The sequence below is a fragment of the Microtus oregoni genome, unplaced genomic scaffold, assembly GCF_018167655.1.
Source record: "Microtus oregoni isolate MIOR12 unplaced genomic scaffold, Mior012 000058F_ref0000040, whole genome shotgun sequence".
Taxonomy (NCBI): Eukaryota; Metazoa; Chordata; class Mammalia; order Rodentia; family Cricetidae; genus Microtus; species Microtus oregoni.
Window position 1 is genome coordinate 235,771 of NW_024543834.1, and position 21,930 is coordinate 257,700.

A 21,930-nucleotide genomic window follows, 5' to 3' on the forward strand; every position below is an offset into this window, starting at 1 on the left:
AGCAGCAACCACTATGGGCCTGGAGTGGCCAGGTGTGATGCTTCTCCTGCTCTGTCACAGTTCAGTCTGTCACATTTAGATCCTAAGTCTGTCCCCAGACTTTGTGATTTCCCTGTTCTGTGTGTGTGAACTGCTCCCACTGTGAACCTGTCCCCTGTGTGAACTCTCCCCTGTGTGAACTCTCCCCTGTGTGAACTCTTCCCAGTGTGAACCTGTCCCCTGTGTGAACTTTACCCTGTGTGAACTCTCCCCTGTGTGAACTCTTCCCCTGTGTGAACTCTCCCAGTGTGAACTTTCCCCTATGTGAACTTTTCCCTGTGTGAACTCTCCCAGTGTGAACTTTTCCCTGTGTGAACTCTCCCCTGTGTGAACTTTTCCCTGTGTGAACTCTCCCAGTGTGAACTTTTCCCTGTGTGAACTCTCCCCTGTGTGAACTACCTCCCGTGTGAACTCTTCCCAATGTGACCTTTCCCCTGTGTGAACTACCCTCAGTGTGAACTCCCCCACTGTGAACTTTCCCCAGAGTGAACTTTCCCTGTATGAACTGCCCGCACAGTGAACTTTCCCCTATGTGAATTCCCCCACTGTGAACTTTCCCTTGTGTGAACTCTGCCACTGTGAACTTTCCCCATATGTAAATGCTCCCCACTGTGAATGTTCCCATGTGAACTCTGCCACTGTGAATTTTCCTCATGTGTGAACTCTCCCCAGTGTGAACTTTCCCAGGTCTTTGGAGGAGGGACAGAACAAGTTCCCTTAAAGGCCTAGCCTGTTCTGTCTTTGAGGAGTTAGGTTGGGTGTAGTGGCGTGGATTTATAATCCCAGCATGGGGGAGGCTGAGGCAAGAGGATCTCAGCATGGGGGAGGCTGAGGCAAGAGGACCTCCGTGAGTTTGAGGTCACCCAGTGCTGCGTAGTAAATTCTAGGATAGACTAAACTATATAATGATGCCTTGTGTGAAAATCAAATGAAAGATGAGACGAGAGCTGGTAAGATGGCTCAGAGGGTGAAAGTTTGAGTTCAAGTCGCGAATACAACGGTGGGAAGGGAACCAACTGAAAACAGTTGTCCTGCAACTTGCATGCGCATCTCACAGGTACATATCACACACACACACACCACCACCACCAACAACAACAACAACAATGCTTTTTTTAATAGTAAGAGTTGGGGCTGGAGATATGGCTCAACCGTTAAGAGCACTGGCTGCTCTTCCAGAGGACCTGAGTTCAATTCCCAGCACCCACATGGTGGCTCACAACCATCTGTAATGAGATCTGGCGCCCTCTTCTGGCCTGCAGGTGTACATGCAGAGCTCTCAGACATAAACTATAAATAACTTTTAAAAAGAAGATAAGAGTTATCTTTGCATATGGCTCCACTCCAGTGGCAAGCCATCCGTGGTTCTTGTTTGTTTCCCTGGTATGGTGGTGTCTTTGTGTCCCCAGACATCTCTAGGTGGTGATGATGCAGCTTTGGGATTATAATGAGTAACTCTGTCTCTAGTCCATCGTTGAGGCTAGCCCTGAACTCCCAGGCTCAAGTGACCCTCCTGCCTCAACCTCTGAGTAGTGGGATATAATGGGAATTTAACGTAAATCCTCTTCCTTTTCGGTAAATTTAAACAACTGCTTATCAAAGCATAGTTCTTAGTCTGTAACTGCATCTTGTTGTTTTTCTCCCAAATGCATTTACCTTTTGTGACCGAAGTCTAGGAGAGTAAGTACCCAGTATTTTCATAGATGGCAGTTTCGCATGCTTCATTCGTAAATGTTTCTTCACGTAGCTTGACGGCTAGTTCACTTCAGCTTTCAGTGTCTCGTCTTTTACTACAGTTGATGGTTTTCCTTAAAAAGATCATAGGATTTGGACACATAAGACAAATGAGATGGAAAATCCCCAAGTTTAGCTTACACTTCTGCTGTCATTCTGCAAGGCCTTCTGGTCCCTGCTGAGCCCTTTCTCAGCAGGGCTACCCCCGAGTGCCTTCTCCATGATGCTGCTTTGCTAGAGATTGCTACAGCATGGTGACTTTACCTGGTCCAGAAAGCGCAAGCCTGTGACGTGAGCCCCACCGCCGTGAGGTGGCTGCTCCCCATAGCGTTGGCGTGAATGGTGGAGAGATGTTTTTGTCTGAAGAGGCTCTAATCCAGGCAGAAACGACCCAGTTGGAAATGAGGAGACATGGCTGGCTTGGCAGCCGTTGGGGTATAGAGACTATGATGGTTTTGACTGTGCAGAATTTGAGGTCTAAGGAGACCAGCTTTATCAGAGAGCTGTTGCCAATGGTTCTGCAGAGGTATAAAGTCTGGTGGCTTTTTTTCTGTGGTCTGGACTAGCCAGCTCATTTGCCCCAGTGGCCTGGGGCTGTGCCAGCAGAACCTCCTTCCTTTCCCCTGGCTTTGTGCCTGCTGACTGCTCTCAGGCCAAATTCTCCTCCACGCCCCTGATTATGAAGATGTTTCGTGTATCGATTGCTGTTTTGTTGCTGATGCTGAGACCGTGGGACAGTCTGCGGACACAGTAGCACCTCGTTAGCAAGTACCAAGACGTCGGATCGTACGTCTTTCCCCGTGATGTCTGGGCATGGCTGCTTACCTCTGCTTCCTTCAGTTACGATCTCCCCTGTGACCCAGACTCAGTCGAGATGTTGGGTGGATTTTAGCAGCACTGTGTCAATTCTAACTCTGCCTGTGCACTGGAGAATGGCGTGGACATTCAACCACGGGCCCACAGACCGTGACTTTTAGATTGGTTGGAGTGGAGGCTTCCTGCTCCCTCTGCTAATGTCAGCTTAAGTCAGTACCGAATGCGGCCATCAGTCGGTGGCTGCCAGCTGCTCTTCCTTACCACCTTGTGGCTGTCCTTCAGTTTGGAGTCCCATCTTTTATCCCAGTGTTCCTCACACCTCCCTGGTTAGACTGTTTCTCTCTAGAAAGGGTACCTCTGTGAGATCGTTCCCATCGGGAAGAACCTCACATAGAGAAAATGTGAAAACTGAGTATCTGTGTCCCATGCTTGATTTTGGGGGAGGAATCCTTCTTCCAGGGGGTCCTGGTGTCACATGCACCTGTAATCCCAGCTTCTTGGGAGACAGAAACTAGGGATCTCTGTGAGTTCAAGACCTGCTTGATCCATAGAGTGAGTGCCAGGCTAGCCAGGGCTACACAGTGAGATCCTGTCTCACAAATAAATAAATAAAGCCAAGGGTGTAGAGCACTTACGAGCATGCACAAGGCTCTGGGTTTGATGCTTAATGCCCCCGGTGCCCCTGGATATTGCATGCTCTTTCTGTCAGTCACTTTTGTCTTCTGTTTTCTCTGTCCTGTGTACATCTCCATGCCCCCATCTCAGTGAGGTCCACATGGGTGGACCTGCTGGGATGCCGCTGCTAATGAGAGCCTAGATGTGATCCCGCAGGATGATCAGGGTCTGGGAGGTGGTCTCAGGGTTTAGCCGGAGCTCTCGGTTGTATGAGTGCATTGCTCTCTCTCTCTTGCGCGCCCCCTCCCTCCCTCCCTCCCTCCCTCCCTCCCTATCCCTCTCTCTCTGATCTCTGCCTCTCCTTTCCAAGTGTCCCAGTCTGGTGGCCAGTGGTGGAGCCTTTGGCTTGTCAAGTAGCAGGCCCTGCTCTGATCCTTGTCTCTCTCTGACTGATTTTTCCGTCTGGATTTGTGACCTTATGCTCAGCCCTAGCTCACTGCTGGCCTCTGTCGAGTCCTGAGCAAGCCTGCCCCGGTCTTGTCTGCCCCGGTGGGAGGACGACTTGCCCAGCACCTGCAGTTCTTGTTTCTTAAGTGATACACTGCACAAACACCCCAGAATAAAGTGGGCGCAGTGCTTCCTACTACAGGAGTAACATTCTAGACGTGGGGGTGAGAAGGGCGACTTGGGGTACAGCGTGAGAGCTTTAATGGGGGCGTCTGCCAGTGGCCACACAGTTTCTGAGCCAGGACTTTTAGACAATGGCTAGGAGATGTCCCAGTCTCAGGGGTGAAGCAGGAAGTCTGGTTTCTGATTCAGGACGAGGGTGGAGCAGAAAGGCTGAGTCTTCGTCTTCCATCTTTGCCCGCACGAGAGTGGCAGGGTCTGGGCCTTTCCTGCCTCCGTCTCCGCAGAACAGGAATGATGTCCATTTCTGCAGTCGTTAGGATGGCTGAGAGGTTGTGTATGCTGAGGTCTCAGGTCATTAACTTAATACACAGGGACTAGTTCATTTATTCAACCCCTAGATGCAGCAGTGAGCTAGAGAGGCCATAGCTTCTCAGGCCAGTGTGCTCACACTCGGTGCTGGGCCATGATGGCCAGCTGTCCCTGCTTTTCTTAGTCCTCTCTGCCAGCCTCCTCTCACCACCCTTAGCCCAAATAACTTTGTTTCTCACTTTGTCCACGTTGCAGTGGTGGTCTTTCCCAACACTCCAGAGGAACATTCTTTCCCAAGGCTTCACCATCACAGGATCTCCTAGTCATTGCTGGGGGCCAAAATACAACCTCTGACCGCCAAGGTGGCTCATTAAAGTCAGTTTAGAAGTGACGGTAGTACAGGGGGAGAAGAAGAAGCTGGGATGGGACTGGGTCACCCACCTGGGCAACAGTACCCTGCCAGTCCTTTCCCCCAGTACCAGCTCTAGAATTACTGATGCTTGACATGCTCTACAGCCCGATAGGTGGCTTTATGAATTCCCCATTTTATCTCTTTTCTTTTCTTTCTTTCCTTCCTTCCCTCTTTCTTTCTTTTCTTGTGTGTGTGTATGTGATGAGGAATAATTTTATAGTAATATTAAAACATTTAAGCACATGTTTCTTTTTTTATGTAGTGCATTTTTTAAAAAGTGGGACTTAAACATTTTTAGGACTCACAACTTCGCCAGAGTACAGCATACAGCTTACATCAGCCTCAGGGAAACAAAGAACACGGCACAGAGCGGAATGGGAACCTGTACAAGAAGAGCGACGGGTAGGTGGCTAGCCCGCTGGGTGCCGAGTTGGGATGCATGCGGTTACTTTCTGTGTCAGTGTCTAAACCCTCCTGTTCTCCTCAAGGATCAGAAAAGTGTGGCAGAAGAGGAAGTGTTCGGTTAAGAATGGCTTCCTGACCATATCGCACGGCACCGTGAGTATCTCTCCTGATTCAGTCTCTGCTGGGGGTGGTGGCTGACGTCTGTTCTGTGAGCTCCACTGTAGTGAAGAGGTATTCTGAAGTTTCCCCACTAGGAAGCTTGTGCCCTCATTTGTGGGGTACCCGCAGCCTTGGTGTGTTCTTTTGGTCACGTGTAACCTGGTTGCCAGCCTCACCAAATCCAGGACAAACTGGTCACTCCGGTCACCTTCCTTTAGTAGCCTTTGACCTCCAGGAACTGTCAAATCCGCTGTGCTTGCTAGCGTCAACCTGGACTTCCTCCTTACAGAGAATTCTGCTGTTATTAAAGGAATAACCTTTCTAGCCATCAGAATTTTGGGAACCAGATCTAGAAGACAAAGGAATTCCCTATCTTTCTGGCAGAAATCTCGGGTGCCGTGCCGAACCTCAGTCAGTGTTTTCTCTCTATCATCCCGTGTGTAAGTGAGCCCGTGCCATGTGACAGAGGCCGGGATGGGCTTGTGTGAGAACGGAGTGTCCTTCAGTCTAGTTTTCAGAGACCAGGAACTCTGTCACAGCCCTTTGTCCCCTCACCTGGTGTGGCTGGGGCTGGTGAAGCTGGTCTGGTGTCAAGGCCATCAGTTGTCCTTTTGCTGAGTGCAGACGGTCTCATACTGCATGTTTGTCGGTCATGACCGTGGGTGGTGGTGAGTCTTTTCTTAGTCTCCCTTTCTCCGTCCTACAGTCCCCTTAAGAGGCGGGATCGGGCAGAACAGATAGAATATTTTTTTTTTTTTAGCACTTTTGCTTTTTTTTTTTTTTTTCCCCCGAAGCAGGGCTTCTCTCTGAAGCTTTGGAGCCTGTCCTAGAATTAGCTTTTGTAAACCAGACTGGCCTCAAACTCACAGAGATCCACCTGCCTCTGCCTCCCGAGTGCTGGGATTAAAGGCATGCGCCACCACGGCCCGTCTTTAGCTCTTTGAGTAACCAAGAATACTTCACCTAAAGATGTCACAGAAGCAAAGTCGATGCTGTGGGAGTCTGGGGAAGGGAGTATCCCCTTCACTTTCGATGAGTCCATTAAGGGCAAGCAAGGCACTAGAACTGATTTGTACCAAGCAACCAGGGTCTCTGCTGCTTCGGCCCTGGGGACTCACTATATCTGCCAAGGTCACCCGTCTTCTCATAACCCAAACCGCACCTCACTCCTGAGCCTCGAATTTTGGACTTGGATGCTCTGTTTCCACACAGCAGGTGGACAGGAGTGACTAAGGGAAGCAAACGTGTTTAACCGTGCGGAAGGTCAGGAGAGCGGCTGGGCCTCACCCCCTCTGCTGCTGTGTTTCCTTCCCACGGTGTCCATTCGTTTGCTTTAGTTCCAGCACACTGCCTCGACGCAGAAATCATTGTCGCGTGAGGGCCACGTTTCCTTGCTTACACTTAGAGCGCCCATGTCACAAGGAATATTTGCTTTCTTGGGGTCCCTGAGGGGCAGGACCTCCACTTAAACCAACTACGGGGGAGGGCAGGCCTGGTGATTCCTTGCTGAGTTGGTTCTGAGTAACTTCCAGCGTTCCGGCTTCCTCTCCAAAGGCTTTACAAGAATTCTTTAAATTTTGATGTGTTGCCCCAGTTTTGGAGCAGACAGTAGTTATAATTATCTTCACGAGGATGCTGCTGCTTCTCCTTACGGTGTATGTATTTTTTAAGAGCTGTGTGCTTTGAGGTGAACCTTCTCAAGGAACCTCCTCTTGGGGGAGGCATTCTCTGCCATTAACAGCCACTTCCTGCTATGTCTGTAGGTGGGTCCTGGCTCAGCCTCCACCTAACTGCCTTGGAGGAGCCTGCGTAGCCCGCGTGTTGTTCTGTATGCCCTGGCAGTCAGGCTCCTGAGGGGTCCTCCGTGTTTCCACTCCACCCAAGTGTTTGCCTGTTGTAGACATGAATTGTCCGAGCTGAGAGTGAAGACTGGGAAATGCATCATTTGAGGGTTTTTGTCTGCCTCCTGTGTAGCTTGCCCCTCTGGCTAGTGGCCACCGTGAGAAAGGAGCAGGTCCCCAAAGGTGGGTCTGGGAAGTGGGGATCTAAGAGGAGCAGCGCCTGACACAGCTGGGAATAGGGTCTGTGGAAATGGGAAGTTCCTGGGGCATGCTCTCACTACTGGGAAGACAGGCCCTTCTGGAAGCTGGTAGCCTCCGAGAAGTGAAATTGCTGCACTTTTTGCTCCCACGGTAACCATCTGGGTACGGGTACCATCTGGGATGGGTACCGTGAGGGTCAGCATTAGTGTCGCCACACAGGCTGTGTTTCTGGAACTGTGACACTCAGTCTTGGCATTAGATGCTCTGATTAGGTGTCTTCTTGACCAAGTCCACAGCATTGCCACCCCACCAAGACCTGAGGGCTGCATTGTGCCCGAAGAGTTGCCTGCTGCCTCTTAGAGGGCCCAACATTTTAGTATGTCTGTCTGTATGTCTGTCTGTATGTATGTAGTTCATCTGTTTCTGCCTCCTGAGTGCTGAGATTAAAGTTGTGTGCCACCATACCTAGTTAGCCCAATAGTTAAAAAAGTAATTGTTATTCATTTGGAAGGAATAGCACAAGTTTGTGTTTTGAAGGTATTCTAAGGACTAGAAATACAGGTTAGTGGTAAAGAGCTTGCCTTAACTGCATGAGGCCCTAGGTTAAATCCTATGGCATCAATCAATAAATCAGTGGCTTTTATAAGCCTGGGACATTTAGTAGAAGAAGAATCACTAATAACCTCTGCCCTCGCGCTGACAGCTCCAAGGCTGGTAGAACTTCCCTATTGCTAAAGTTTCCTACTAAACCTAGACTGCTTCAGGAAGGAGCCAGCACTGCTCTCCAGCTAGATCGAATAATGACTTTGTTTCTTTCCACATGGCAGTGAGGCTGGGGGTGGGGATGTTAGTGGATAGAACTTTCCCTCTTAAATTCCCCTCGCATCTTTGTTGGTAGCTAATAATCCGAACGAGCAAATAGCAAGTGGTTATTAAACTGAAACCCACCAGGGCTGGTAGTGTGCAAGATTGCCCGCCGAGGGTCTGTGGGTCCTTCTTGGCCTCCATCTTTAATAGGTAGCTATATTTATGGCCTTGAGTCCCCAGTCCAGATGAAGGCCTCAGGTCTTTTCATGAACTTGGTTTTCCATTGTTGTGAGTGAGAGTTTGTCTTTGGGCGTGATTACCTAGGTAGAGAGAGACAGTGACACAGCAGGAAAGGGAGGTGACAGAGGTGGGGAGGGAGGAAATGTCATCCCTCTTCGTGGTGGCTCTCAGGTGTCCTGGTAGGAGCTGTGGTTAACTGTGTGAGACTGTATATGATCGAGCCCGCTGCAGTTCTACCATGGATGGGGTTGATCGTCTCTAGATCCTATCCAGTTCTGAGTTGCTAATTGTTGTCTATATGGCTGTACCTGTGTAGTTGTAGGTGGAGGGGAAATCATCTTCATTGGGAATGAAGCCACTGGTGGTTTCCTGTGCTCCAGTGGGTGACCCCAAACCTATGCACATTTGAATAGCACTAATTGGATTTAGTGGGTTATCCATAGAAACCTTGTGTGCGCCCTGGCAGAGAGGGCAGTGACCCTGCCTCCTGCAGGGCTGAGACACAAGGAACCCCAGCATTCCTGTGTGTCTTGTCCCTGATACAAACTTCTGCAGGCTAGGAAGGTGTCTTCTTTTGAGGACCTTCTCCCGTTTCCCACTCACCCCGTGTTTTACATTTGTTTCTAAACAGGCCAACCGGCCGCCTGCCAAACTCAACCTGTTGACCTGCCAGGTGAAGACCAACCCCGAGGAGAAGAAGTGTTTCGACCTCATCTCACGTAAGGTTCTTTCTCAGACTGTGCAATGCTTACTTTACACGTTCCTAGAGAATCAGCCTTTTGAGGAATTGGTCTTCAGGTAGGTGAGGCAGGAGGATTATGAGTTTGAGGTCCATCTAGTGTAGGTTCATGGTGAGACCGTTTTCAAGTGGCCTGCCTCTTTTGTTTCCAGTGGTGACTGATGTGTGGCTTGCCAGGACTTTGGGTTAAGATTGGCCTTTGGAGAGCTCCCGCTCCATCTGCTCTGTAAACTGAGAGCCAGCTCTCTGCCCTGAGTCTCAGCTCCCCCACTGGTAGACAAACAGATTGTATTAGGTGTGCCTCAGGCCTCAAATCCTCTTGCCTGCTTTTTTTTTCAAATGACAGTTTTATTGCCTGGACCTTTTATCATTTATGCGTGTGATGTTTAAAATGTCATAAGCGGAGGCCAGGGAGATGGCTCAGTGGGTAAAAGGCCCTTGGCTGCCAAGCCTGACAACTGTGTTCTATTCCTGGATCCCATATGGTAGGAGTGGATCTGTCCTGCAGGTTGTCCCCTGACCACACACTCACACCACAGTGCATACAAGTCCCCTCTCTACCCAAAACACACAGTAATGTAAGGTGGTACTTTTCTTTTTTTTTTTTTTAAATGCTCAAAACGGAAATGATTAGGTCTTCAATAAAGCCCTTGAACTTTAGTGATTTTTTTTTTCCCTCATGTTTTTTTAAGTTGTTTATTTTTCCCACTACAGAATTTGTCTTCTTCTCCTGTGTATTCCTCTCCTTTATGGTGCACACAAAGAAACTGTCGCAGAACCAGTCGTTACAGCAAATGTTTACCCAGAATCCTCCAAAACCAGGAAAGGGGTTCGTGATGTCTTAAGGAAAATATGATAGCTAGGTTTTGTCCTTGGTCATTGCACGCGACATGATTACAGTTCAGGGACGGGTGGACCAGTATGCACTCTAAAGTGGTGCCCCCAGCTGTCCAGGACAGCGGTTGACACCAAGCTCTGACCTGAGGGGCGTAGGCAGGTGGTATATCCCGTCATCCTTAGCACCCCTTCCTGTGATCAGCTGCATTCTGACCACATTGTTGAGACCTTGTAGCTAGTGTCATGTGATTTAACACACACACAGCAAATCGAGAAGTGTGGCCATGCTATCTGCGCCGTCTACTGGATTTCATTTTGTAGACCTCCTGCATCGAGCTGCAGGGAGGGGAGAGCTGTGTGATATGGGAAACCTCTGGGGACTGCTGGTCGTTTATGCTGGGCTAGGGAGATTGCTCAGTGGGTTTGGGCGCTTGCTCTGCAAGCCATGGCCATATGCGTGCCTTCAACCCCAGCACTGCTGAATCAGGTAGAGATAGGAGGATCATTGGGGCTTACTGGCCACTAGGGTAGCCCCAGGGTCAGAGAAAGACCCGGACTTCAGGGAATGGAGCGGAAAAGGACAGTGGGATACCTCCTCTGGCGTTTACACACACACACAGAGGGGGCAGGGGTTGAGGTTATGCTGCTTCGAGCTCCAAACCTCAGTCTGGCAGGTTCCATGTGTAGCAGCAGCAAATTCTCTCTGTTACATCTACAACATAAAATGCCGAGCCTTGACTCTGGTTTAAAATGTGACCACTGTGGGCCACCTGCCTCTAGACAGCAGCCAAAGCCAAAGCTTGAGTTAAAGGAAGAAAACTCGATGGTGTTGTTAGATGTCTACTCGTGGCTGGAGAAGGGTTTTTTCCAAACCTTTATTTTTAAAAAAGAAGTAACCTGTTAAAAAGCTGGCTGTTACCATCAGCGTAATTCGGCGTAAGATTCTCTTGGTGATTGAGCTTCCTGGGCTTTGGGCATCTCAGCCAGGTGGGGACAGCACCTTCCCCAGCTGTCACCTTCAGCATGACTGGCGGGTTCAAGTGAACAGCACAGGTGCAGAAGCAGTTGCTATGGAACTTTCCATCCTGGGCTCATCAGGTAGGGGGAGGGGCGGGGCACGCACATAATGAGGGCTCAGATACCCCCTCCCCTCCACTAGGGTGTGAATTTTTGCATCCTGAGGATGTGGGAGAAGTGGCCAGTGTGTGAGTCTGGCTCTGGCCCGAGCAGTGCTGTGGACTTCGCCAAGGCCCCGCTGCTGACTTTGTGGCATCTTCATTCAGGCTTATGAATAACCCCGAGAGGGCCCGTGAGCTGCTCTGTGAACTTGGCTGTAGGCACAGTTCCTTGTTGTGGCCTTGCAGAGCCTTAGTTATGTTGAAAACCTGTCTCACCCACTTCCTCTGCTTGGTCTTCAAGGGGCAAAATTAATTCCAGTCCCTGCCTAGTTTTTAACTCAGCAGATTTTTAAGATGCCCAAATCCTCCAGGAGTGGCTTTATGCGGGGCTGCTGGGGCCTGAGTCCCTGTGAAGAGAAGAAAGTTATCGAGGAAATGCACTAGCTGAAGCTCTGGTGTGACTGTCATCCTGAGAAAGTGAGGGGGACCTGGCTCGGCACCCTGTTTTTTCCTCATGCCTCCTCTGCCTCCTGACAGGTGAAGCAAATGCTATCAGGTGTCTTTGAGCTTAGCAAAGTTGGGAGACAACCGGGCGCAAGAGTCCAGCTGCCCTCCAGGGCCCCCCCATCCTCACTGATCATGCTGCCTTGAAATCTCTCAGAATGATACACTCAGCCACCGCCTGTAAGGCTGTGATCTTGCTCTCCCAAAAGAGGGCTCCCCATTTTGATCAAGAGGCCATGGGAACGTGCCCCTCAAGGGGGGATTTGTCTGTTGTAAAGCCAACCCTTTGGGCACTCGTCCAGTCTCATGCCCTCAGGCTGACTTCCCCTCTGTAAACCCAAGTGTTGAGCCTTTATCCTTGACCCACACGGGCACCCTAGGAAGGGTGGTGATTAGAACTGAGCCAACTTGGCCAGCTCCTGAGCAGGATGGGGCACAGGAACCCTGGTGGCCTGCCTGTCTACATGGCAGAAGCTCATGCGGATATCCAGAGAGCCTGCAGGTAGAGCATTGTTTGGACATTTTCACACGGAATAACCTCCCACTTCTCCGGTCAACGCTGGCAGAATTAGCCAACAGCCAACCCAAGCCGTACCCGATCTGGCTGTGAAGTAGCTCAGTGTGGGCCCGGGGCACTGGCAGGCCCTCCAGTCTCAGCTTCCTGAGAACTCTGAGCTCCGTGTGGCAATTTCCCAGCTCGAGCTGTGGATCTGCCCCTCTGGCCCTCTTCCTAGGAGGCTGGCCAGGGCCATGAAGTGCCTGGGCGTAGGAGAAAGTGGCTGTGTCTCTTTTCTCACTCAGTTGGGTGCAATCCAGTGTTTGCCTGATGTGAAGTAGTTTTCTACATCCGTCCCTCTCTTCAGTGACAGGTGGGACATAGAAAGGTATTATTTCACTCCCCGCCCCACCGCTGGCTTGTTAAGATTTTAAAGAAGCAAGCAAAACCAAAAACAAAACCACGACCTGGATCCTCCACCCTGAACTTCACTTGTGTCCGTACTTGACCCCTCTTGATGTTTGGCCCCCATCCAGGCAGTTTCTCAGGAGCCCTCCTGAGGCCGGGACCGAAAGTGACTATTGCAGAGCCGTGTCCACCCATTATCTTTTTAAAAACATTTTATGTGTGTGTGTGTGTGTGTGTGTGCCCATTTGGAGACCAGAAGGCGACTTGTGGAACTTGGTTCTCTCCTCCCACCCTGTGGGTCCCAAAGATGGCTCTCAAGCTTCCAGTCTTGGTGGCTCAATGCTGAGCCCCCTCCTTGCCCTCTGCTTGCTTTTAAGGTCATCGATATTTTCTTGTGCCAGCAAGAAGAGTGTCACTCTGTGTCACTCGCAGAAGTTAGACATTTTCTTCTCTTTTCAGACTTAATTTTCTTTTTTAACTTTCTTGTTTTGACCGATTCTGTGTATACTTTGTGGTGTGCGTGTGTGTGTACGTGTGTGTGTGTGTGTGTCTATGTGTGTGTAGATATTAATAAGCCAGTATGTATTACTAAAGAAATCCACACTGAGGAAGAACCCAGGCATAGTACTGTGAAATCCTACCCAGAATGTTTTTTACTCACATCCTTGTTCTGGTCCCATGATTCCTCGCCCCTCAGGCCCCCACATTGCATTAAGATCTTATTTAATCTTGGCCCCCAGTGGTCTCGTTTCTGCCCTCCTCCCTTGTCTGTGTTGACCTCTCTGTGTCTTTTGAACACTGCTGTCTAGTCTTGTTTTGAAATGTCTGTCAAGTTAGGTTTTCCCGTGTTGTGAGGACTTAACTGAGATTGCACATTTTTGGGTAGCACAGAAGCAGAGCTGTCCCCCCCCCATGCGTCCCCACTGTGCGCAATGGTTCACAGCCCCCCCCAACACTTGTAAAACACGGCAAGCATCTGCTGCGTCAGGGTGACCCTGTCTCTTAGATCATTATTTAACCGTGTCTTTTGGGTTAGTTATGCTTGTGACATCAGACTATCAGAGTGTGGTATTCTTAGAATTTATGATAGAGTATTAATCCTTTTTTCTAAGAAAGCCAGAAAATGTCTAAGATAGCATTTTCTCAGAAAAGGCTCTTGTTCGCCAGACAGATGGTCCACTTCTTGCATCCTGTTGCTAAGTAAGCACGGGCAGGCAGATCTGTGTGAGTTCAGAGCTAGCCTGGTCTAAATAGGAGACCCTGCTTCAAAAAGTGGGAGGGGAAATGCGCTTATCAAAGGACTTTAACAGTTCCTTGGGGGCGGGGGATGGCTGTGATGAATAGAAAAGTTTTGGAAGTTTGGTTTCTGTTCAGTAGCCTCACTTCTCAGTAAGCTGCGTGTTTTAGACTAGAATGGGCAGGTTCATTAATTTGTATTACAAAGTCACAGTGACTGAAGCATTGGCACACACACCCATGCATGTACACGCAAACCTGGAGGACTGCTCAGCTTTGTTAATACGGTGGAGAGCACATGTCATTCATGCCATAAAGTCCAAGCCTGGCCTCACGGTAATAAGTCTCCCCTTGCTGTGCAGATGACAGGACGTACCACTTCCAAGCCGAGGACGAACAGGAATGTCAGATGTAAGTACCGTGGGCTGGGCTGGGGCTAGGGGTGGGAGTGGCTGTGCTCTCCCTCTAACACCCGAGCTGTGGCTGTCTGTCCAGATGGATGTCTGTACTGCAGAACAGCAAGGAAGAAGCTCTGAACAATGCATTTAAGGGCGACGACAGCACCGGGGAGAACAACATCGTCCAGGAACTGACCAAAGAGATCATCTTGGAGGTGCAGAGGATGACAGGCAATGACGTGTGCTGCGACTGTGGAGCGCCAGGTGACCTGGGGACCTCCGCCACGCAGCTCTGGGGCGCTCGGATTCCGCAGGCTTGCGTAGAGCCCGCCCATTGATTTCCAACTGTCATTTCAAACATGAAATCGGTGCAGCTCAGTCTGCTCATCCATTACACAAATGCTTAATGAACTGTGCAGAGTGCAGCGGGGCCCATGGGTGGGAGATGCTGGCCTGCTGGGCCCAGGGCAGGACCATGGGAAGACAGCCTGGTGCAGATGAAATGATTGCAGTGCTCTTTGAGTAGTGAAGAAAACTGAAGGGCGCGGTGGGTATGAGCTGAAGGTCACCGGTCTTACAGGCTCTGAGACGCTGTGAAGGTCCGTTAGGGACAAACCTTTTGAAGCCACTTTCAGGCACACTCTGGCTCTGACACCAGGAAGAGAGCCACAGACTGTCAGACAACTGTAAGATGAGTGACAGATCTCTATTATCTGTTTGCATTTTAATATAGTTTATCAGAGGGTTCATGTTAAGGCACATAGTATCCTTATGGATATTAACAACCAGAACTTTACAGCTTGAGGAATTGACGTTTAAATTAAGATAGGGGAGGGCCAGGGAGTCAGGGTGGACACAGTACTTGTCTGAATGCTTGCTTACCCTGGCTTCCCGTTCCCTTGGTTCTGTGACAGTTTCTATTGAAAATGCATCTGCAGTAGAGTGGACAGTTAGAAACGCCATCAAGTTCTTGTTTTCCTGAGCTTCTATTGGTCTCGGATCTATTAGAACTATCTTTGTGGCGAGAGCAGAAGCAGCAAGGAGAGTGTGCTCTTTCACAGGGAACAATAAGAACGGTGGAGTACTCAGATGCTTAGAGCGTCTTCATAAAGAGACTATGCTGTCGAATGCTAAGGCCACACAGATGGTGTGAAACATGCTGTGTTATCTGAACGTGTATTGTGCCCCCAAAGCGAGAGGCACACAGAATAGCTGAGGTGCCTGCAAACAGGGATGCTAGTAATAATTGCTAATGCGGGTACAATTGTGTGTGTGTGTGCGTGAGTGTGTGTGTGTGGTGTGTACGTATGTGTACTGAGGATTGAATTTAGTGACTTCCACATGGTAGGTAAGCACTGTACTTCGGAGCTAAAATTCTAGCCCACATTATTTTTTTCCCAAGATTAATCTGTTTGTTTATTTTCCTTGGAGTTGTGTGTATCACTCTGGGTGACTTTATGTGCACCACATGTGTATGTGAGCCTGGGTGAGTTTATGTTCACCACGTGTGTGTGTGTGGTGCCCATAGAGGCCAGAAGAGTGCATCAGATCCTCTGGAATTGGAGTGACAGATGGTTCTGAGTAGTCACATGGGTGCTGGGAGCAGACTTCAGGTCTCTACAAGAGCAGCGGGTGCTCTTACCAGTGAGCCATCTCTCCAGCCCCTCTTCCCCCATCCCCAATTGTTAACAACCAGACAGTTTTTAAAGAATTTCATGATGACCTTGGGGGCAAGATCGTCATGCTTGCCTGTGGAGAATTTCTAAAGGGCAGCAAACACTCCTAGGACATCGTGCTCCAATACGTCTTATTTTCAGTGCTCTGTAAATTCTGCATTTGCCTATCAAGTATTGGCTAGGTCCATAGTGTGCGCTTAGCACCTGGTAGGATACTTACAGTGAGGAAGTGAATGTCCCATGTGGAGAAGGCATAACTCGAACTTGGGGAGACACTGCGCTAGCTAGCGACAGGCCCTGAGCATACAATGAGATAGTGTGCAAAAGTACTCTGATGTCTGACACTTGCAGTACGATTGACTCTTCCCCAGCCCGGATCCTGAGCACAGCCCTTCACAAGCATGAGTATTCTCTGTTAATGGTGGTACCTGGAGACCTTATCCATCCCTGCAGCGCTATGCTCTTCACAAGCATGAGTATTCTCTGTTAGTGGTGGTACCTGGAGACCTTATCCATCCCTGCAGCGCTATGCTCTTCTGCTCCATTCTGTGATATGGTCAGGCAGAACTGGGGTAGGTGCTGCTGGACTAGCCCTTGCGGTCACTGCAGTGTATAGAGGGACAGGGTTGGGAGGAGAAGAATGAACACCTTGTCGTTGGTAGTGGGTTTGGTGTAATTTTAGATGACCAGGGTACCAGTATATCACGGGTAAAATACTCTTGTTCAAATCTCCGTGTTCAGCAGCCTGACCGGGAGAAACTTCTGTCTCCTGTTGTCTGACGCTGACTCATGAGGACCTCTTCTCTTTGGCAGATCCAACGTGGCTCTCCACCAACCTTGGCATCCTCACTTGCATCGAGTGCTCTGGAATCCACCGGGAGCTGGGGGTCCATTACTCCAGGATGCAGTCCTTGACCTTAGATGTATTGGGAACGTCTGAGCTTCTGGTAATTTGATTTAGAAACTTGTTGATAACGACTCCCTCTTTACTACCAAGGAGCGAGGGCACGTCTTGTTATGGGATGTTATTCATAAATGCAAAGAGTGGAAATGTCCCCAGACAAGGGTCACAGGCTGGTGGAGGAGTCTTCTGAAATGGCTGAGGTGGCAGCGGAAGGCCCATTGCTCCCTTCCACTAACCAGGCACAGAACCCGAAGCCTAAGGGCAGTGAAGGGTTTACCATGCCCAAGTCATCAACCAGTTACTGGCGAGACTGTACCCGTGTTTGGCTTCCCGCCCCCGTTGGCCTTCCTAATCTGTATTAGCCCTCTCAGGAGACATACTGGCTTCTGTTGTAGCCCCTCGCTTTTCTAAAGTAGTCTTCCATGCCTGGCTCACTGCTAATATGGATGCTCTGTGATAGAGGGCTAGGGAGATGGAAGTGTGTTTGGAGAAATACCTTTTGGTACTTGATTCTGTGGCCTGACTAAATCATGAGGCCAATTGCACACTTACCTGGGCCTTGGTGCCGCTTCAGAATCTGTAGTTTCTATTTGGAAAGCAGCGCTCGAAACCATTTCTTGGGAGGACTGGGCACTGGGTAGTAAATAGTAAGTGGATATTGATTGCCATTGATTTTACTGTCAAGAGCAATAATCTTGACAGAAGATCTATTCACGTGGTCAGTAGTATTCCTCTCACGGGGCCCTACATCTTCTTGACATCTCCGAATCCAGTGTGTCCGTTTTCCTGATGCTTCTGGCTGTCTTGGGGAAACTGCCCTGTCATTCCGAGGAATTCTTTGTTTGATATTGGAAAGCAAGAGTGAGAAAAAGCTAGTGTGGATCTCAGACACCACCGTCATTAGTTACACCTTACAAATGAAACAGACTCAGTCCCTCCTCCGGGTGCTCTTGCTTATGAATACAATCGCCTGGCCCACATCTCAGAGGTGTTTGAATGTACAGCATCTCTGGGAAAACTGATTATGGCTCAGTTACTGAATGGCCACACCAAGTTCCCGAGGAAACGGCATCTCGGCAAACTGATGGACTGTGGTGATTTCTCCTTTCACTGGTTGGCTTAGAGCAGAAGGACTCATCCAGTGATGTATGGTGAGATCATGGCTTATGCCTTAGATCATCCGATCTCTGCGACTCAGCATCTTTGGTGTAGGATCTCCCACTTTACGGGGAAGCTTTGTTTACAATACTTTAATGTACCCCTGTTCTATACCCGTTAAGTTAACCCACTCATTTTGAATCTGTCTTAGTTCATACTCACTTCTGAGACTCCTGGGATACAACTGGCATTTATGGTGGGTTTTCTGGCCATGTGGGAAACATGTGAGCCCTTGATTGAAGCCCGCCTATTTCCCTGCTGTAAATGCTTCTATCGTTGCCAGTTTTGAGTTACTCTTATGAATTGCTGACTGTAGAGCTGGCAAAGGATGTTCAGAAGCACAGTGTTCTAGCATGCATTTATCACATAAATATAGTGCACATAAGCAACTCAAAACACTGATAATAGGGAAACGCACTAAAATTTAGAAATGATAAGATTAGTTTTATTTGGGTTTGGGGGGAACAGGGTGTCACTGTGTAGCCCAGCCTCTCTCCTTTCTTCTTCCTCAGATCCCTGCATACTTAGAATTCAGGTGTGCCCCAGCTTGCTCAGTGAGATAACGAGTCTCGAATGCCCAGGGTCGTCATTGCTGACATGATTTATCATGCGTTTACACAGTACAGTTTTTAACAGTAGCAATGTTTAGCAGCTGTCTCTCAGAATTCCTAGCCATCTAGTAATTAGCTTTCAAGAGCTGGTCGAGCCGTGCTCCAACACCGATTAATTAACTGTGTCTGAAACGTGGGTCTGGAGAGATGCCTCAGAAGATGATGTCAGGTACCCGTGAGCAGGAGGTAGAGGTGACTGATGTCGCTGAGGTGGATGCTGGGATGCCGGGTCCTCTGTAAGAGCAGTGTGCACTCTTAACTGCCGAACCATCTCCCCAGTGTACTTTTATTTTATTTTTCTAAGACGTCTTCATAGATTCACCGGTGGTGTATATGGTTCTCTTCTTTCTCACCCTTGATGCGGTTTTTGATAAAAAGCTTCTTAGTGTGAGGGGATGTGCCTGTCGTCCGCGTGTTGCTGGAGTTGGCATTGCTGGACATTGGTCTTGTTATCCAGTTGCTGTTTCGTGTCTTTGGTCCTTTGCCCCTGAGTCAGGACTGTCTGTATTCATTCTGTCAAGCTATTGAAGCTCATTAGGTATTTTTGGTTCTGTCCTCATATCAGGTGTTTTTCTATTCCGTAGACGGCCCCTTCACTTTATTTGTGCAGAGCATTTCCAGTTTTCCAGTTTTGCTTTCGTTGGTGAGCCGAGGCTTTTAAAATAACCCGAGAGAGGCAGCCAGCCCACAAGCAGGGCCTGAATGTATTTCATTTCTCTTGGGCATTCTGTCTTTGACTAGGAGAGAAACGCTCCCCGCTCCTGTCCTCCAACATGACTTCAGCAATTTCCTCTCCAGAAGAGTCCCTGCTCAGTTCTGTGGATTGTGGCCTGGTTTGCAAAGTTTGTCTGACGCTGTGCCCTGACTGTTTCTCCACTTTAATTTGCTGTTGTTTGAAAGCACACTTTCCTCGTTGGCCCGCTGGATTAGGGCAGCATCTGTGAAGGTGGCTGGATGTGGATAGTGACCACCTCTGCTTTCAGATCACTTTCTGCTCACTGAAATGGAAGACAGGAAGTTGGAGGGCTGTTTGGTGAGGTTATGCCACCCCAACCACTTTAGCGGGTCCAATTCCCTTCCACAGGGGCTTCCTAAGACCATTGGAAAACACAGGTATTCATATTATGATACAGTGATAGCAAAATTACAGATATGAAGTAGCAGCAAAAGTAATGTTATGGTTGGGGTCCCCACAACATGAGGAACTGTACTAAAGGGTTGTAGTGTCAGGAAGGTTGAGAGCCACGGCTCTAGAGTCTCAGTGAATCTGATTTCAGAAACGCCTGGCAAGCCCGGGTTTTAGAGAGGTGAAATTTCTCCTTAACTTTGAAGACCATTAAAAGCAGCTTTTTACTGGAGGGAGTCATCTGAAAAACCACATGACCTCCTAGGGCACGGGTGTCATGTGACCCGTTTCACTGTCATGTGAAAAGTTACATTCCGTAGTTTGAAATTTGGTTTAGAGTGGGGTGTGATGGCTCAGGCCTGTGAGCCTAACTGTGGAGGCCAAAGCAGGGATTGCTGCTGCCGCGAGCCCAGCCTGGGCTACATAGCGGGCTCCAGGCCATCCTGGGCTACAGAGTGAGACCCTGTCTGAACAGAATGAAGGACATTGACTTTGAAAGCTTTCCGTCATGCTGGAGGAATGTCGGGAAGCCTCGGGAGTTGGGTAGCTGACTCAGCCGTCTCTTGCGGTCTCTCAGCTGCACTGTCAGACGCCAGGGCAGGGCCAGCGCAGCCTCGAGCCCTGGGTCTGCTGTCAACGCTGGCATTTGATGGCACTGAGTGAGCTAAGCCGCTCTGGGTAGTGGCTGCGGCTGCTTAGAGCCATGAGATTGCCGTCAGCTGCCATCCACTGAATCACATTCAGGTTCCAGGCATTGCTGTGACTGGTTTTTTTATTTGGTTGTTGGGTTGTTTGAATTTTTTTGTTGTTGTTGTTCGTTTGGTTGTTGCTGTTGTTTTTTTTTTCTTGTTGTTGTTCTTTCTCTCTGGCCTAAGTGAGGCTCAGAGTATGAGAAAGTTGCCCATGTAGTACACGTGTAACATTCCTTCCACAGGCCGTGTGCAATCCTGTTTGTAAGTCACGGATATGTTTTTAGCTGCAGGCAAAGCCAAGTCCACAAGCATCTGTGTATATTGTCAAATAGATAAGAGAACCGGCAAGGTTCGCATAAGAGTGTGGCCTTCGTTCCTGCCCTCAAGATGTTCATGCTCCGCCCTTGTTAAGCTCTCAGCATCTCTTGACTCTGCCCCTACTGGTCACCCCTCTGTGTTCCTGGGCCCTCGAGCACATTTGTCAAGAAGTATAGCCTGCCTTCCAGCCTTGTACCCTGCTGGGCAGAGCTGGGGATGAATTGAGAGCTAAAACAAACCAGAATAGACCCAGACTGTAGTTGGCAGAGGCCCAGATGGCTACATGGTGCCTGCGTGTGGTAACTGTGTGGTAGTCCACCCCACTGGGCAGCTTGACCAGATCAAGCCTGGAGGAGGAGGAGCCGGCCTCACTGTTGTGACCCTGTGGGACCTGAGGGACTCCAGGGAAGTCTGGCTTGTGAGGACTTCTGAATCCTGTCTTCAAGTGAGGGCAGAGAGGTGGAGAAAAGCTAGCAGAGTTGATATCCCTCCTTATGGGAATAGGAATCAGGAACTCTGCTTCAGACCATTCCAAACTCTAACGGCTGAAGGTTTGTAGAGGCCCCATTTCCCTGCTCTGGGTGTGTATGTGACTCACACACAGTCATTGTGGCCGTGAGCACTCTGCCTACCTAGACTTAGGGACTTTCGAGGCTTTGGGGCAGGAGCTTCTGTTGCCTCACCCCCAACACTGTGCTGTTTTTACAAATGTATATTTGTGTTTTACAGGACAACTTTCGGAATTCTCTTCTTGTCTTCCACCCTGTTGAGTGGGTCATTCTTGCTTTTTTCGGAGGGAGCAGCGCTCCAGAAAATCAGATCATTCCTTAGGGATTGCTCCTGGTCCCACTGCCAGTGACCCCACAAACTGCCCAAGCCACCCACTGTCACCTGCTTTCGGGGGGGCTTGATCGGTCTTACGCAGGTTTCCTGATTGTCTGTCCAGAATCAATGGTCTCCCTCTAGTTCGGGTCAGCTTTTTCTGTGGGTTTCTCCATCATGGTCTTGACCCCTTTGCTCGTGTTATCACTTCTCCCTCCTTGACAGGACTCAGGAGCTCGGCCCAGTGGTTAGATCCACAACTAACCACCCTGCATCTGCCTCTCTGCTTCTGCTTCCATTGGTTATTGGATGAAGGTTTTAGGGGATCGTGTCTACTTCCCCTTCCTAGGCAGATCCATGTGTGTCTCTCTTAGGGTCCTCTTTGTTACCTTGCTTCTCTGGCGTTGTAGACTGTAAGCTGATCCTTTGTTTTATGCCTATGGGCCGGTCGATGGTGGCACACGCCTTTAATCCCAGCTCTCAGGAGGCAGAGGCAGGCGGATCTCTGAGGTTGAGGCCAGCCTGGTCTACAGAGAGAGTTCTAGGACAGGCTCCAAAGCTACACAGAGAAACCCTGTCTTATTTCTGCCTCTCTACATATTTTAGGCCATCTAGCCCATGGGCTTCTGGGTAATTCCTATGTCTACCCCTCCTTTCTTGCCAATGGGGTGCTAAGATT

At 49.4% G+C, this 21,930-nt stretch overlaps 1 protein-coding gene across 5 annotated transcripts in view; it reads left to right on the forward strand.

The window, feature by feature from the left end:
- The window catches only part of LOC121438893 (arf-GAP with SH3 domain, ANK repeat and PH domain-containing protein 2), a 151,862-nt gene that overhangs the window by 97,396 nt on the left and 32,536 nt on the right, over positions 1–21,930 (forward strand). For 3 of the 5 annotated variants that reach the window (XM_041639378.1, XM_041639381.1, XM_041639383.1), the window contains exons 10-16: positions 1,711–1,719; positions 4,854–4,957; positions 5,044–5,113; positions 8,840–8,927; positions 13,909–13,957; positions 14,042–14,208; positions 16,434–16,567. In XM_041639378.1, the coding sequence (XP_041495312.1) occupies positions 1,711–1,719; positions 4,854–4,957; positions 5,044–5,113; positions 8,840–8,927; positions 13,909–13,957; positions 14,042–14,208; positions 16,434–16,567 (621 nt within the window). The remainder of the gene's footprint in view (positions 1–1,710; positions 1,720–4,853; positions 4,958–5,043; positions 5,114–8,839; positions 8,928–13,908; positions 13,958–14,041; positions 14,209–16,433; positions 16,568–21,930) is intronic. The other 2 variants (XM_041639379.1, XM_041639382.1) reach the window with 1 other exon arrangement.